The sequence below is a fragment of the Chrysochloris asiatica genome, unplaced genomic scaffold (genome assembly GCF_000296735.1).
Source record: "Chrysochloris asiatica unplaced genomic scaffold, ChrAsi1.0 scaffold00085, whole genome shotgun sequence".
Lineage (NCBI taxonomy): Eukaryota > Metazoa > Chordata > Mammalia > Afrosoricida > Chrysochloridae > Chrysochloris > Chrysochloris asiatica.
Genome location: NW_006408603.1, coordinates 10,640,287 through 10,655,951, shown reverse-complemented (window position 1 = coordinate 10,655,951; position 15,665 = coordinate 10,640,287). Strand labels below are relative to the sequence as shown.

General features: G+C 39.3%; 1 protein-coding gene across 2 annotated transcripts in view; it reads right to left on the bottom strand.

The window, feature by feature from the left end:
• The window catches only part of SLC25A24 (solute carrier family 25 (mitochondrial carrier; phosphate carrier), member 24), a 78,605-nt gene that overhangs the window by 52,540 nt on the left and 10,400 nt on the right, over positions 1–15,665 (bottom strand). The window contains exon 1 of one of the 2 annotated variants that reach the window (XM_006865983.1): positions 6,181–6,306. The exons of the other annotated variant lie outside the window; for it this stretch is intronic. Coding sequence (XP_006866045.1) covers positions 6,181–6,306 — 126 coding nt within the window. Of the gene's footprint in view, positions 1–6,180; positions 6,307–15,665 lie in introns of those variants that run through there. 2 annotated transcript variants of the gene reach the window in all.

Below are 15,665 nucleotides of genomic sequence, written 5' to 3'. Positions count from 1 at the left end.
TAAGCAATACATGCAGTCACTAAAACAATTAGTCAATTTTCAGCCATTTCAACAGGTAGCATATGACCAAGAAACAATGGTACTGAAAGAATAAGTCCAAGCAGCACTGAAGACACTGGTGAAAAACATGACTTCAGGAATTGACAGAATACAAACAAATGTTTCAACAAACTGATGCAGCACTGGAAATGCCCACTCTTCTATGCCAAGCAGCTACCTGGCCAACTGATTGGAAAAGATTCATATTTGTGCCCATTCCAAAGAAAGGTGACCCAAGGGAAAATGGAAATCACCGAACATATCATTAATATTACATGACAATAAAATTTTGCTAAAGATAATTCAAATCAGTTGCAGCAGTACATCAAAATGGAGCTGTCAGAAATTCAAGCCAGATTCAGAAGAGGATGTGGAACTAGGGATATCAGTGCTGACATCAGGTGATCTTGAATGAAAGCAGAGAATACCAGGAAGATGTTTACTTGTACTTAATTAAATATGGAAAGACATTCGACTGTGTGGATCATACAAACCATGGGTAGCATTAAGAAGAACGGGTATTGCAGAACAAGGTGCTCTTGAGAAACCTGTACGTAGACCAAAATGCAGTCATTTAAACAGAACTAGAGAACACTAAATGGTTTATAATCAGGAAAGGTGTGTGCAAGGGTTGCATTCTTTCACCATAGTTATTCAACCTGTATGCTGATAATCCAAGTACCTGGGTTATATGAAGAAGAAACTGGCATCAAGATTGGAAGAAGACTCACTAACAACCTGAGATATGCAGATGATCCAATCCTACTTATTGGAAGTGAAGAGGACTTGAAACACTTACTGATGAAGAGCAAAGGCTACAGCCTTCTGTATAGCTAGCAACCTCAGTATTAAAAAAAAAAGAAAAAGAAAAAGAAAAGCCTCACAGCTGAACTAATAGATATCGTGATAAATGTAGTTAAGATTGAAGTTGTCAAAGAATTCATTTTGCTTGGATCCATAATCAATGCTCATGGAAGCAGCAGTCAAGAAATCAAATGACATATTGCATTGGGTAAATCTGGAGCAAAAAAACTCTTTAAAGTGCTAAAGAGAAAAGATATCACTTTGAGGGCTAAGGTGCACCAAGTCATGGTATTTTCAATCATCTCATATGCATGTGAAAGTTGGACAACAAATAAGGAAGATAGTAGAAAAATCAATACATTTGAATTACGGTGTTGGAAATGAATACTGATACTATCACGGACTGTCAGAATAACAAACAAATCTGTCTTGGAAGAAGTACAACCAGAATGCTCCTTAGAAGAGAGAATGATGAGACTTTGTCACTTGTACTTTGGACATATCATCAGGAAGGGGGAAATCCCCAGAGAAACACATCATACTTGGTAAGTGAAGGGTCAGGGAAAAATAAGAAGTCCCCCAATAAGATGGATTGACACAGTGGCGGCAACAATGGACTCAAACATAACAATTGTAAAGATGGTACGGGACCAAGCATTGTTTCATTCTGTTGTACATAAGATCACTATAAATTGGAAGCAACTTGATAGCACCTAACAACAACAACGATACAAGGGTGCTTCAAAAAGTTTGCAGAAAAAAAATCTATGATCTTTCATTCCATTTCCCCCCATACTTTTAGAACCACCTCCATACATTGTGAACAAGATAAATGTATTCTAGTAATGATAGGTTGAGTTAAGATTGTTTTAAAAAATCTTTTAATCTACCACATAAACAGAATAAATGAAGAAAGGCATATGATTATCTTAAGAAATGCAAAACACAAGATCTGTTGAATTCAAAATCACTCATAACTAAAAACTTCAAACAAACCAAGAATAAAGAAGACTTCCTTTAGCTGATGAAGGTTACCTTAAAGAGAATTCTAGGTCCCTGAGTGGTACAAACAATTAACATGCTTGACTGCTAATTGATATGTTGCAGAGTTAAGTCGACCCATACGTGCCTCAGAGAAAGCACAGACATCTACCACCAAAACATCAGTCATTGAAAACCCTCTGGAGCACAGTTCTACTCTGACATACATGGGCTCATCATGACTTGAAATGTGCTTGATAGTAACTGGCTGATATCATTTTTGTTAATTTTTTAAAACTAAGAATCCTAGCCCATTTTAGTTAAATTCATTTGTATGGGATACTCCTAATGCAACGTATAAACCCTAGATTAAAATATCTTCAATTATTTTTTAGGGTTTTAATATCAAATGCATTTTTATCACTGAAAAATTATTGTCATTTCATTCCTTTTATAAATTAAGTTGAAGATGATATTGCCAAACAAACAAAAAAGCAGCCAAGCCCACAGGTTTCCAGTTGATTCCAACTCATACACAAATGGAGCCCCAAAATGCTGTCAGTTTTGGGGGGATTATACAGATACATTATATACTTATGTGGGACACCATAAAGAGGAACAACTTACAGTTGATTGGGATTCCAAAACAGGAAGAGATCATTAAAAGCACAGAGAAAATCGCTGAAGGGTTGCTGGAATAAACTTTCCTAACATCATAAAAGAAGAAACTATAACCACTAAAGAAGCTGAATGAACCCCAAACAGGATAGAGCCCAAACGAAAATTGCCAATACATTGTCATAATCAAACTTTTCAAAAGCAAAGACAAGGAAAGAATCCTGAGAGCATCTCAGGAAAAACAAAAAGTTACCTATAAAGGAGAACCAATAAGATTAAACTCTGGTTTCTGAGCAGAGTTTACCATCCAGGCAAGAGGGCAATGGGATAACATATATAAGCCTCTGAAAGAAAAAAATTACCAGCCAAGAATTAAATACTAAGCAAAGCTGTCAAATACAATGGTGAAATTAAGACATTTCCTGATAAACAGAAGTTAAAGGAATTTGCAATTACCAGACCAATTTTACAAAAAATAATATCTTTAGAATGATAACCAACAATAGTCAATGATAACCTGAGATTAACATACATGCAACACCACCCAGAACTCCATCAAGATATAGAAGTATTTAAAATAAAACAAACCTACAAGACTGAAAACAGGGAACCAGTGATATCAATTTATAAAGAAGTCAACTACAAAGCAAAAAGAGGGAATAGTGTAGATACAGAGCTTCCAAATGGCAAGGAAGTCAAGTAGATTTCAAGATAAAATAGACTGTTTAAAACAGGAAAAATAATTAATAAATTACAGGGTAATCTCAAGGAAAAACAATACACCTGCTTATCAAAAATTAAAAAGTGGAAAATAAGAAAGATTTAGAAAATATTAACACAACAGAAAGAAAATGAAAACAAAACCTACAAAATTAAGTCAGCGCAGAAAATTACGTGAAACAAAGAAAACAGCAGAACCATACACACACACCAAAAAAAGCAAAATAACAACAATCAGTTCATACCTATGGATAATTACACTGAATGTAAATGGATTAAATGCATCAATCAAGAGGCAGCGAAAGTAGAATGAATAAGAAAACAGGATTCTTCAATATGTTGTCTAAAAGAGACACATCAAAAATATGGAGACAGTCTAAATGTCCATCAATGGAAGAATGGTTAACCAAACTTTGGTACGTACACACAATGGAATATTATACAAAGTTGAAGAATACTGATGAATCTGCGAAACATCTCACAACATGGATGAACCTGGAGGACACTATGCTGAGTGAAATTTGTCAATCATAAAAGGACAAATATTGTATGAGACTAAATGTAAAAAGTTAAGAAGAGGTTTCTTGATAATGAAAACATTCTATGATGGGACAGGGAAGAGACAATTATGCATGGGCTAGATGATGTTGTTGTTGTTGTTAAGTGCCATCAAGTTGATTCCAACCCATAGAGACCCTGTATAGGGTTTCCAAGGAGCAGCTGGTGAGCTTGAACCTTGCAGTTCAAACGACTTTGCAGTCTGACGCATTAGCCCACAGCGCCACACCAGGACTCCAAATGATCATTAGAAGTGAGGATGTTGAGACTTTGTGTAGATGATAGACACATGTTAACATGGGTGACAGAGCAGGCAATATACAACAAAAGGGAGGTAGGCCGAAGAAAGATGAAGGTAGCAAGAGACACAGGGAGGAACGCAATAGTTAAAGTGAATACAGGTAAATACTGTTAATTGTTGGTACATGAAGCTTTAAACAGACATGAAGACACTTTTGACCCTAAAAGGGAAAACACTTGAGCTACTTTTAGGAATTAAGAAATACACATGAGTTTTACAGCCATAACATTTTGCACTGAACTGGTCCATTGTATCCAGTACAGTCCTCTGATATGACAGGTGAGGAAACTAGTACACGGTGAACTGCAAACAGGATGTACTCAAAACACAATTGGTCAATGGTTGAATGGATGCTTTAAAAAAAGAGAGAGAACGAGAATAACTAGCTGTTATTCTTCTAACATCAAGTTAGAAGAAGAATATTGCCTAATGTTCTTTCTAGTGTGGCCCTGTAGGATCAGCACTGGACTGGAAACCTCAAGGTCTACAGTTCTGGGCTAGAGGATAGACACATGTTCACATGGGTGAGAGGGCAGGCAGTATACAAGAGGGAGACAATATACAACAAGAACCCACCAGCTGTTCGTCAGAAACCCTACAAAGGGTTGTTATGAGTTGGAACCGACTCAATGGCTCTTAACAACAACAGCAATGTTCTTTCTGAGTATCCCTGGTGACACAATGGGTTAAGCATTAGGCTGTTAAGTACACAATTGATTGTTGAGCCCACCAGCCACTCCACAAGGGGAAGATTTACAGCCATGGGAATCCTATGAAGTAGTTCTACTTTGCCCTACAGGGTCGCTGAGTCGAAATCCATCCAATGGTAGTGGGTGGCGTGGTTTTTCTTCTATATCAACATAGGAAGAGTTTTACTAAACCTTAACATGGCAGAACTAAGCCAGTAAATTTGAAGTACGTATATAACAATTGGGAGTGCTATAGCTCTAAATAATAAGCACTGGACTGTGAACCACAAGCTAGCTGGCAGATTCATATCTGTTCAAGTCAGCCAACCAGCTATTCTGCAGGAGAAAGATGAGGGCTTTCTGCTCCTGAAAAGATTTAAAGCCTCAGAAACTCTATACAGGGTCACTCGCTATGAGTCCAAACCTGATCTGACGGCAGGTGTGGCATTGAGGGTTAATGAGCCAGACTGCAAAGCCATTTAAACTGCAAGGTCGGCAGTTCAAGCTCACCAGTTGCTCCTCGTAAACCCTATACAGGGTCACTATGAGTCGGAATTGACTCGACAGCACTTAACAACAACATACCAATTATTTAAAATGAATTAGTCCTTTCTCTATTGGTTTTCTGGTCTAACGGGTTAAATATCCAAGAAGAAAATGCAATTAGAAAATAATTACATGCAATAATATTTTCCAGACAGAAAACAGCTTGAAAATATTGAGGAAGAAATATGCATGTGAAATTACATATTGAAGAAGTAGCCTATAATATAGTCTGCTGACAACTAAGAGCTTGCTGACCAAGCTCAGTCATAAAAGTCTAATAATTAAGGCATGCTATAAGGAAGCCTCAGCACTGCTAATATCCCAAGAATTTGAACCAGTTAGACTGATTGCCTCTCTCCCCTTCCTCTCTCATAAGCCCTTTCCAGGACCAGACACCAAAATATATTTGAGATATTCTTCATACCATCCTACTCCCAAACACACATACAGTGATTATTCCAGTTCCCCAAACTTTGAAGGAACATCTTTGGCTAAAGAGAGTGACCCCCAAAGAACAAGGCAGTAGCAGTCAACAAACTGAGAGCAATCACAAGTAGGAAGTTTCATGATAGCCAGGAAGAAACCTGAGGAAAGTATTAGCTGTGTTGGGTTATTCTTAATCAACAGAAAGGTTAGTAAAACTACCTGAAAACTGTACTAAGGCATGAGCTAAGCTTTGTTGTTATTGTTAAGTGCCGTGGAGTTGGTTCTGACCCACAGCGACCATGTATAGGGTTTCCTAGGAGTCGCTGGTGAGCTTAAACCGCCGACAGTGTGGTTTAAACCGACCTTGCAGTCTTGCGCATTAACCCACAGGGCCACACCAGGCTTGGACACCTGTAAATATGCTTTCACTCCGCTCTGCCCAAAAGCCTCTCCAAGGCTCCAGCCCCAACATCTGACTTTGCCCCCTTTGAGGCCCACCTTCCCTTTCTCTTGGGTCACAGTGAACCCCAGATCTCGCATGCCTTCCTGAAGCTCACGGACGTCCAGGATCCCGTTGCTATCGAGGTCCAGGTACCAATAGAGTTGTTCGTAGACATCGTCCATCTGGGATATCTCCAGCGGTGGGAGTGGTCCACGCGCCATCCCAGGGAGTGGACGTGTGAGGGACGAAGGGGATCTCTGCCCACCTAACGTCCAGTTGAAACTATAGAAAGCAGCCTTCAGGGAGATTACAAACACAAAGCACCGACACAGATTAAGGCGCAGGGAGCTAGGGGCACATGGCCCTCGGGCCAACGGCTCTACAGAGAGCGCGCGGTGGAGGCAGTAGGAACCTGGCCTCCGCGGTCGAGGACCTGGCCCCAGCACAGGACAGCCCGCACCCAGACCGGCGGCACCAGAGGTGTGCGGGGCTCGGCCCCATTCCCAGGTCAGACCCTGTTTCTTATTCACATTCCAGGAAGGTGTCCCACTCCCAGGTCTACTGCTCAGACCCTGTTCTTATTCACCCTCCAGGAAGGTGCCCAGTGGAAGAGTCAGGTCGCTTCCCCACAGACTCATAACTGTATTTAAAAGCAGAGCGGCTTCTTAGAGAAAATTGGGTATGGGAGTGTTGGAAAATGGATTGTGGAATCTAAAATGTCTGGGGAAGGGGAGGGAAGGGGAAAGCCACCAAATTTTTTTTTCAATTTGTTTGGTTACTTCTAAGAATTGTTGTTGTTAAGTACTTGAGTAGGTTCCGACACATAGTGACCCTGACCCTGTAAATCTTTACGGGATCAGAAAGCCTCATCTTTCTCCCGCGGAACAGCTGGTAGTTTTGAACTGCCTACCTTGAGATTCGCAGCCCTTTTGATTCATAACCACGATGCTACCAGAGCTCCTAAGAATGCTGCTTCCTAAATTGAGGCAGCACTAGGGAATTATTGTAGTAAAGACGGCAGCTCCCCCTCCCCCATGAAAACAAAATACACTCAGTTGGGCTTTTCTTTCTGTGATTTGCTGCAGGTTCCTTGTTAATGGCTCCAGGAACAAGTCTGCTATAACTATCAGAGTCCCAGGGTCCAGCTCTATCTATCCTTAACAGCTCTTGGCAGTGTATTTGGGAAGATAAGGAAAATTTAGAAATGGTCACAAATTAAGTCTGCTGAGTTCTGAGATAAAATAGTCAGGAGCCACTCATAAACAATGTGTCTGACATCTCTCAATCTGTACCTACCAAAATCACTGAAGTCTCTGGCTTCTCTGTACAGCGGAGAAAAATGAAAAAAAAAGTACTGCTACAAGGGTTCCAGTCCACATACCAACACGTTTACTCCAAACAAAATGTGTTTAAACATGTCTCAGTGATCACTGGGTGACTGCAAGCAAGTTCTCTCAGTAACACACTTGTCTTAGTTTGATTAATAGGTCCCATCAAAACAGTGGCTTCCAACAGGATCTGCTGGGCTAATTCAAGGCAGAGAAGTCAGCTCAGATGGTTATGACACTGTTTTGAGAGATTCTAAAGTGGTAATCTTGACAGATTTTTTTTTTTTTTTCAAAGAACAGAGGATGATCGTGTAGTTTATTAAGAAGTTTTAAGAAAATTTAAAACTGTACTGGTAAGACAAAAGGCCAGGAAAGTTGCACCAATGGGTTTTGGGGTTTTGGGTTTTTTGGGTTTTTTTTTTTTTTTGTCACAACAATGCACCTGCTCATTCTTCAAAGGTATTAAGGGCTGTACTATGAGAATTTCATTGGTAAACAAACCTTGTTTCATCCACTCTACATCCCAGATCTTGCCCCTTTAAACTTCCTTTTTCCCCAAAACTCAAAGAACATTTCAAAGGAACATAATTTGCATAGCTCAAGGGTGCCAAAACTGCCTTTTTAATGTGGTGTAAATCAAAGACTGCAGAATTCTTCAGGAAAGGGTTAAAGAGATGGAACCACTGCTTTTAAAAGTATATAGACCTAGATGGAGGATTGTTGTTGTTAAGTGCCATCGAGTCGATTCCGACCCATAGCGACCCTGTATAGGTTTTCCAAGGAGCAGGTGGTAAGCTTGAACCACAGACCTTGCAGTTCAAACAGCTTTGCAGTCCGGCACATTAACCCACAGTGCCATACCAGGACTCCAGAGGGAGGATATATTAAGGAAAATAGCTTCAAATGTTGATGTTTCTGTCTAATAAAGGTTTCTATGATTTTGTAGCAATGCTTTTTGACTTCCCTCATATATGTATGGTCACTCATCCTGATCCACTGGAAATGTTGAAGGTGCAGTTTCATGGTAAAAGCTTCATATGTAGTATGCTTTTCTAAATATGGACTACTGTTTTACAAGTTAAATAGCAAAATACATAAAGACAATTTAAGGCACCCCTCATCTGGTTAGCACTTTCTCTGTATATCAGGCATCATCTCAAGTACTGGGAATAAGAAGAGGGGTCATCAGGATTCGGGACACACTCATGGGTTTCCCTTTAGGAGGAGATGATATCATGGTAACTTGTAAGTATCACTGTAGCCTACTCAATAAACACTTCCTCCCACAGCTGTTCAGCAGGGGCAAATGTCCAATGGTGTTTCACAAGATGTGCTGTGGCCCAATCAAGAATAAGCTCTCCCATAAAAGTAAGAGTTCTTCCCTGTATACTACTGCAGAGTGCCACTAGTGACAAAAAGTCAAACAACACCGGCATTAAGGCAGGGCACAGTCCCAGTCTCAGGACCAAGCAGCAAAGACTGAAGCCATGGCCAAGGTAACAAAGAAAGCAAACTGACAGCATTTTACTGAATTGTTAGGAGGGAGCAGACCTAGAGTTGATAGACTCCTCTACTAAAAGGCAATTGTCTTTTTTAATAGCTCTTTCCACTTTAAAAAAAAATATTGTCCTGTTCATTATTTGCTCATTATTTACTAACCCAAGTTACCCACCCAACACACAAGACCTATTTTAGCATACACATTGAGAATGTCATTAGGAATCCTGTCTATATTTTTCACCACTGTATGTATCCCCAATACACAGAACAGTGCCTGGCACTACTCAAAAATATTATTTCACTGAACTGAATATTTATGGTGTACACTGCGCTAAGTAGTTGAATAGTTCTTACTAGTCCTGGTTTACATTTGAGGCTTCAGAGCATTAAATAACTTGCCCACTAAGTCTAGTGAGTTGTGAAACCAATACTTGAACCTTGGTCTAACTAATTCCATAGCCCATGATAACTGCTACACACACTGCACCAGTTAATAGTTGGAGTCCTGGTATGGCACTGTAAGATAAGTGCAGGACCACAAGTTTAAACCACAAATTGTTGTTGTTAGGTGCCATCAAGTCGGTTCCTACTCATAGTGATCTTACACACAACAGAATGAAACACTTGCCTGGTTCTGCGCCAACCTCACAATGGTTGCTACATTTGAGCCCATTGCTGCTGCCACATCTCATTGGGGGTCTTCCTCATTTTCTCTGATTGCCCCCCCACCTTACCAAACATGATGCCCTTCTTATAATAATATGTGTGTCCTTTGTCCCTTCTGGTAATATGTCTGAAGTATGAGAGACAAAGTCTGGCCATCTTGGCTTCCAAGGAGCATCCTGGCTACACTTCTTCCAACACAGATTGCTTTGATTTTTTGGCAGTACATAGTACTTTTAATATTCTCCTCCAATACTACAAAAGTATCATATTTTTAATATTCTCCTCTAACACTATAACTCAGTCTACATTCTTCCTTCTTCATTGTCCAACTTTCACATTGAAAATACCACGTCTTGGGTCAGGCACACCCTTAGTCCTCAAACTGACATCTTTGCTCGTCAACACTTGGTCTTGTGCAGCAGATTAACCCAATGTAATAAGTCATTTGATTGCTTGACGACTGCTTCCATGAGTGTTGATTGTTGATCTGAGCAAAATGAAGTATTTGACAACTTTAATCTTTTCCCCACTTATATGGATGTTGTTTATTGGTCCAGTGGTGGGAATTTGTGTTTTCTTTACACTGAGCTGCAACCCATACCACAGGTTGTGGTCTTTGATTTTTATAAGTTAAGTGTGTTAAATGCTCTTCACTTTCAGCAAGCAAGATTGTATTATCTGCATATCAGATTGTTAATGGGTTTTCCTCCAATCCGGATTCCACGTTTTTCTTCATACAATCCAGCTTCTTGGATTATTTGCTCAAGCATACAGATTGAATGGTGGTGGTGGCTGTGTGCCATGGAGTTGGTTTTTTCATTTTAAACCATTCAGTGTTCCCATGTTCGGGACAAACAACTGCCTCCAGGTACAGATTCCTCATGAGCACAATTAAGTGTTCTGGAACACTCATACTTTGCAATGTTGTCCATAGCTTGTAATGATCCACACAATCGAAAGCCTTTGCGTAGTCAATAAAGCACAGGTAAACATCTTTCTGATATTCTCTGCTTTCAGCCAAGATCCATTGGACATCAGCAATGATATCCCTCATTCCATGGCCTCTTCTGAGTCTGGCCTGAACCTCTGAAAGTTCTCGGTCAATGTATGATTATAGCCATTTATGTATTATCTTTAGCAAAACTTTACTCGCATGGGATATCAAAGAGATTGTCCAATGATTTCCGCATTCCATTGGGTCACCTCTCTTTGAAATGGGCACAAATATGGATCTCTTCCAATCAGTCGGCCAGATAGTTGTCTTCCAAATTTCTTAGCAGAGATGAGTGAGTGCTTCCTGTGCCACCTCACATTCTTGAAAGATTTCAATTTTTATTCCATCAATTACTGGGGACTTGTTCTTTGCCAATTCCTTCAATGCACCTTGGACTTCCTCCTTCAGTATCATTGGCTCTTGATCATATGCTACCTCTTGAAATGGTTGAACATTAACCATTTCCTTTTGGTACAGTGACTATGATCTCTTGATGCTTTCTGCATCATTCAATAATTTGCCCAGAGAATCTTTCAATAACGAAAGTTGAGGCTTGAATTTTTTCTTCAGTTTCCCCAGCTTGATAAATGCTGCGTATGTTCTTCCTTTTTGGTTTTCTCAGCCCAAGAAGATAAAGCCAAATATTACAATAAAAAGTGCAAAGATCTGGAGTCAGAACACCACAAGGTAGTAAACCATATATAATGTGGTTCGCATTTTAGACTGAGACTTCAAACTTCTCATCAAATCTTTGCATTGTTTTCATAAATCCTATCAGTTACAGAACTCTCCAAGGACTCTGGGAACACAGTGGAACTGTAGAGTAAGCACTAGACTGTAAATCACCAGTCATTCCACAGGAGAAAGAAGAGGCTTTCTACTCTCACAAAGACTTACAGCCTCAGAAATTCTATACAGACTCTCTATGAGTCAAAACCAACTCAATAGCACATAAGAACAACAATGGACTCAGACTCTTAAGATAGGATTTTGGAGCCCACAGCAGTCAAAAGGAATTAATTAAGCAGCACCCCACAGAATATTTCTGTGGAAACTTCTTTCTTTTTTTTAACTTTTTATTGTGAATTGAGTGAAGGTTTACAGAGCAGATCATCAGTTTTATATTCAACAAATCATTCACTTCATTTTATCTCAACGATTGCAATCCCCTCCATGTAACAACCGTTATGCCACTTCCTGTGCTTCTGGTTTCCATTCCTCCTTCTTTCCCAACCCTTCTGAATAATGTCCTTAGGTAAATGCTGCCTTTTTTATCTCTAATAGTTGATCATTCTATGATGTGCATACCTTACTAGTGTCATTATCCACCTTACATCCTATCTATTGCTTGGCTAAAAATTGAGACACGAGGTTCAGTTCCAGATCTGAAGGGAGCTAAGGGCCATAGCTTCAGGGCAGGGTTCTATCAGTCTCTATCTGACAAGTAATTTTGGTCTTTTTTTTTATGATTTTGAGTTTTGTTCCACATTTTCTAACAGGACCTTCACTTTCAGAGTAGTTGGTCATGGTGGTAGTTCTGGTCTCAGAGTCATAGAGACTGATGTTCACACTGTCATTAATCCACTGGACTAATTATTTCCCAGTACCTTCAATTTTCATTGCTCTTTTTTCCTTTGCATAAGAAGAGACTAATAGTTGCACATTAGATGGTTCCTCATGAAAGCTTATTTATTTCTAAATGGACTCATTGGAATACTGATAAAGGAAATAATCTTACTGGGCTAGAGTAAAATTACAAATGTGAACTGAGACCTTAAATAATGCATAATCATTTATCAGACACAAGAAGGGGAACAAGAGAAGTCCCAAGAAGAGAGAAGCAAACATAGGGATAAATTTTAAGTGTTCTTGACCCAGTAAGGGACTATAAAAAAGAGGTAGAAATGCTACAAAGATGGAAAGGCTATTTTATGCCTTACTAAGTAATTCCTCCATTCTCTTCATTGCTTCAGAAATGCGAAGCCATCAAAGAAGGGATTCATATCAGATTTTAGACTATAAATCAGGGGAAAATATAAAAGATTTTGGTTTTACGTACGTAAGAACATTTGACATGAATACAGTTGAAATTCCATTGTTTTTCTTTTAGTTTCCCTACTGTTTTGACCCAAAGTATGCACCCCTATGACATCTATACCACGTGTTTTTCTGGCAATACAGTTTCCAACAACTGAAATGTTAATGGTTGAATACTCGTTAACAGAGAAATTATCACGTGGAGTAAAGCTTTGAAAAGAAATCCCATTTAAAGGAATAAACACTTGGCTAAGCTGCTGTTTTTGTATGGAATTCTGTTACCCTCTGCAGTTGTAAATTTATAGACAGAGAACCAAAAAGTCACAGAACATAAAAACTTGGATAGCCTAAGTCAGATTACCCAGTCCAACCACTCCCCTGATACCATCTGATCATTCAACATATACTTGATATCTACGGGGACCAAGGAGGTTGCCATCTAATACATGTGATAGCACATTGTACAGTTTTTACATGAACTTTCACATCTAGTTTTATTTGACAGTGTTAAGAATTCTGTCCAGGTTGTTGTTATTAAGTGCCAATGAGTCGGTTCTGACTCATAGCTACAATGTATACTGTTCCCAAGGAGCAGCTGGTGGGTTTGAATCACCAACCTTGTGGTTAGCATCCAGTACTAATCCTACTGCGCCATACCAGGAGGCAGGGAAAATATCTGCAATTGAGAATAAGGAAATAAAAGTGTAAAGGGGCTAAATGACTTGATCAAGGTTACCTGACCCTGTTAGAGCACTGACTAAGTACATGACTGGTCAGTTGTTCAAACCCACCAGCCACTGTTTGGGAGAAAGAGGTGGCAGTCTTCTCCTGTGAAGTTTACAGTCTTGGAAGCCCTGTAGGACAGTTCTACTGCATCCTACAGAGTCACCTTCAGTTGGAATCAACTCAGTGGCAATGTGTTTACTTTTGTTGTTATTAACATGAAGTACGGAAAAGAGAAAGACCCCCAGCAAGATGGACTGGCAAAGTGGCATCATCAATGGGCTCAAGCATGGCAACAATTGTGAGGTTGGCCCAGGACCAGGCAGTGTTTCGTTCTGTTGTGCATAGGGTTGCTATGAGTTGGAATCAACTCAACAACTGGATTGGGGTTTATTTCATACCCCCTATGATTCCAAGTCTCCTAAAAAATGTTGCAGTAAGAGTGTGTACCTATAAAAATACTAAAAAAATCTTAGTTTTAGAAATTGCTTGTAATTTCTCAGGCTAACTGAGAATACAGGAATACCCTCATACACTACAAAATTAGCTGCCCTTTCTCTTCCATGTATTAATGAGAGTTGCTACTAAAATGATGTCCAAACTACAGAAGGAAGAGAAAATATCTATAATATGTGAAATAATTTTTTTTTTATTTTAATGTTTAATTATAAAGCCAAATAGATATTTGTTCTTTGGCCCTCCAGTGTCCCAAAGTATTCCAAGTTTAAATTGAATAAAAGTAAGCATGCTTCCATCTAAAAGTGCTGATTCTTCCACCTTCATTTTATTTTCCTCATGCATTATCCATTTCCATTACAGTAAATTAAAATCATTATCTCCACTCTTTAATGTCCTGAAATGTGATTTTTTTTTTTTTTTTTTTTTTTTTTGGTCATCAGAGTACCTCAAATGACTCCAACCTGCTGTCTTTTAGATTGTAGCTTTTGATGAAAACAAAGAAAAGTAAGGAAGAAAAGAACAGAATATTCTAAAAAGCAGATGGGATTATAGTTATGGGTAAATTAGTACGGTTAACTACTTTACCTCCTTGTGCCACGTATTACATTCTACTTTCATTTCATAGTCTTACATTCTGTGAGTCCTAGGAGAAGTTAATCTGAATTTCTTTCTTCTGAAACACTAATTTCATAAGGATATTTGGAAAAACATACAAAAGAGATTTCATAAAAGAAATCTTCATTTCCAACTGGTTCTTAATTTTGTTTCAGGATTTACCTAAAAGTCGTCTTTCTTTATTTGAATAATTTGTGAACTCTCCATAAAGGTTAGCTATTGTATCCCTTATGTCAACTGTCTACATTCTACTCATACTGCTTCCATCTAAGGCCTAAAGGAATTTGCTCTCTTCTAAATGCTGAATTCATTACAGAAGCATTGAAGCACAGAGAGATAAACTGGGTGGAAATTGAGAAAGATTCCCAGTGTATAAGTATTTATCTATCTTGGATACAAACCGCTATCTTGAAACCTTCCCTTGAAGAACCACTCTACAGTTCTCATGTATACATACCTGAGTAAACATTCTTCTTAGTACTTAACATTACACAAACCGCTTCCGTTTTTCCCATAAAGACTGACCTTATCCAGTCACAAAAAGAGAAATACTGCATAGGACCACTACTGTAAAAGACTAAGGGAAAGAACCCATACTAAAGGGGGATGTGGAGAACTCTTTGTTGATTGCTGGGGGTGGGTGAGGGGAGGGAGGGGAAGGTGGAGCACAGGGCAAGGATTAGACATAGGATAGTTTGGGTGCTGGGGAGGGGGCAATATACAAGTAGGGAGAGGGGAATGGAAGAACAAAGCAAATGGAAGAACAATTAGGTCTCAATGGGCTAAGTGGGACAGAGGTAAATAATGATATATGCACAACTTGAGAACAACAGAGTTCTGGGATACAGAGATTGAGCCATAGTTGGAATGGGGAAAAGGGGGGAATACTATTAAGATGCTTGGCTGTCTTTTGAATCTTGGTTTTCCTTGCATTATATTATGAAATAGACACTGGAGGGGGAGAGAAACGAATAGCAAAAAGCATCACCATAGAAAGCTTGTAAGTCCGTCTTCTGCCTATAACTGATTGGAATACCTAAAATGGGCCTACAACGTGCCCAGTGAAGGAGGCTTCCTGCGGAGCCTCTGCAATACATAAGACTATAGGTGGAAGCCTGAACCACATCCAGATCTCCAGAGATGGGAAATTCCCACTTGAAAGGACAAGCAGATCAGCCTGGAGTGGCTAGAAGAACAGAAGATACTTCTTGAAAGAAAG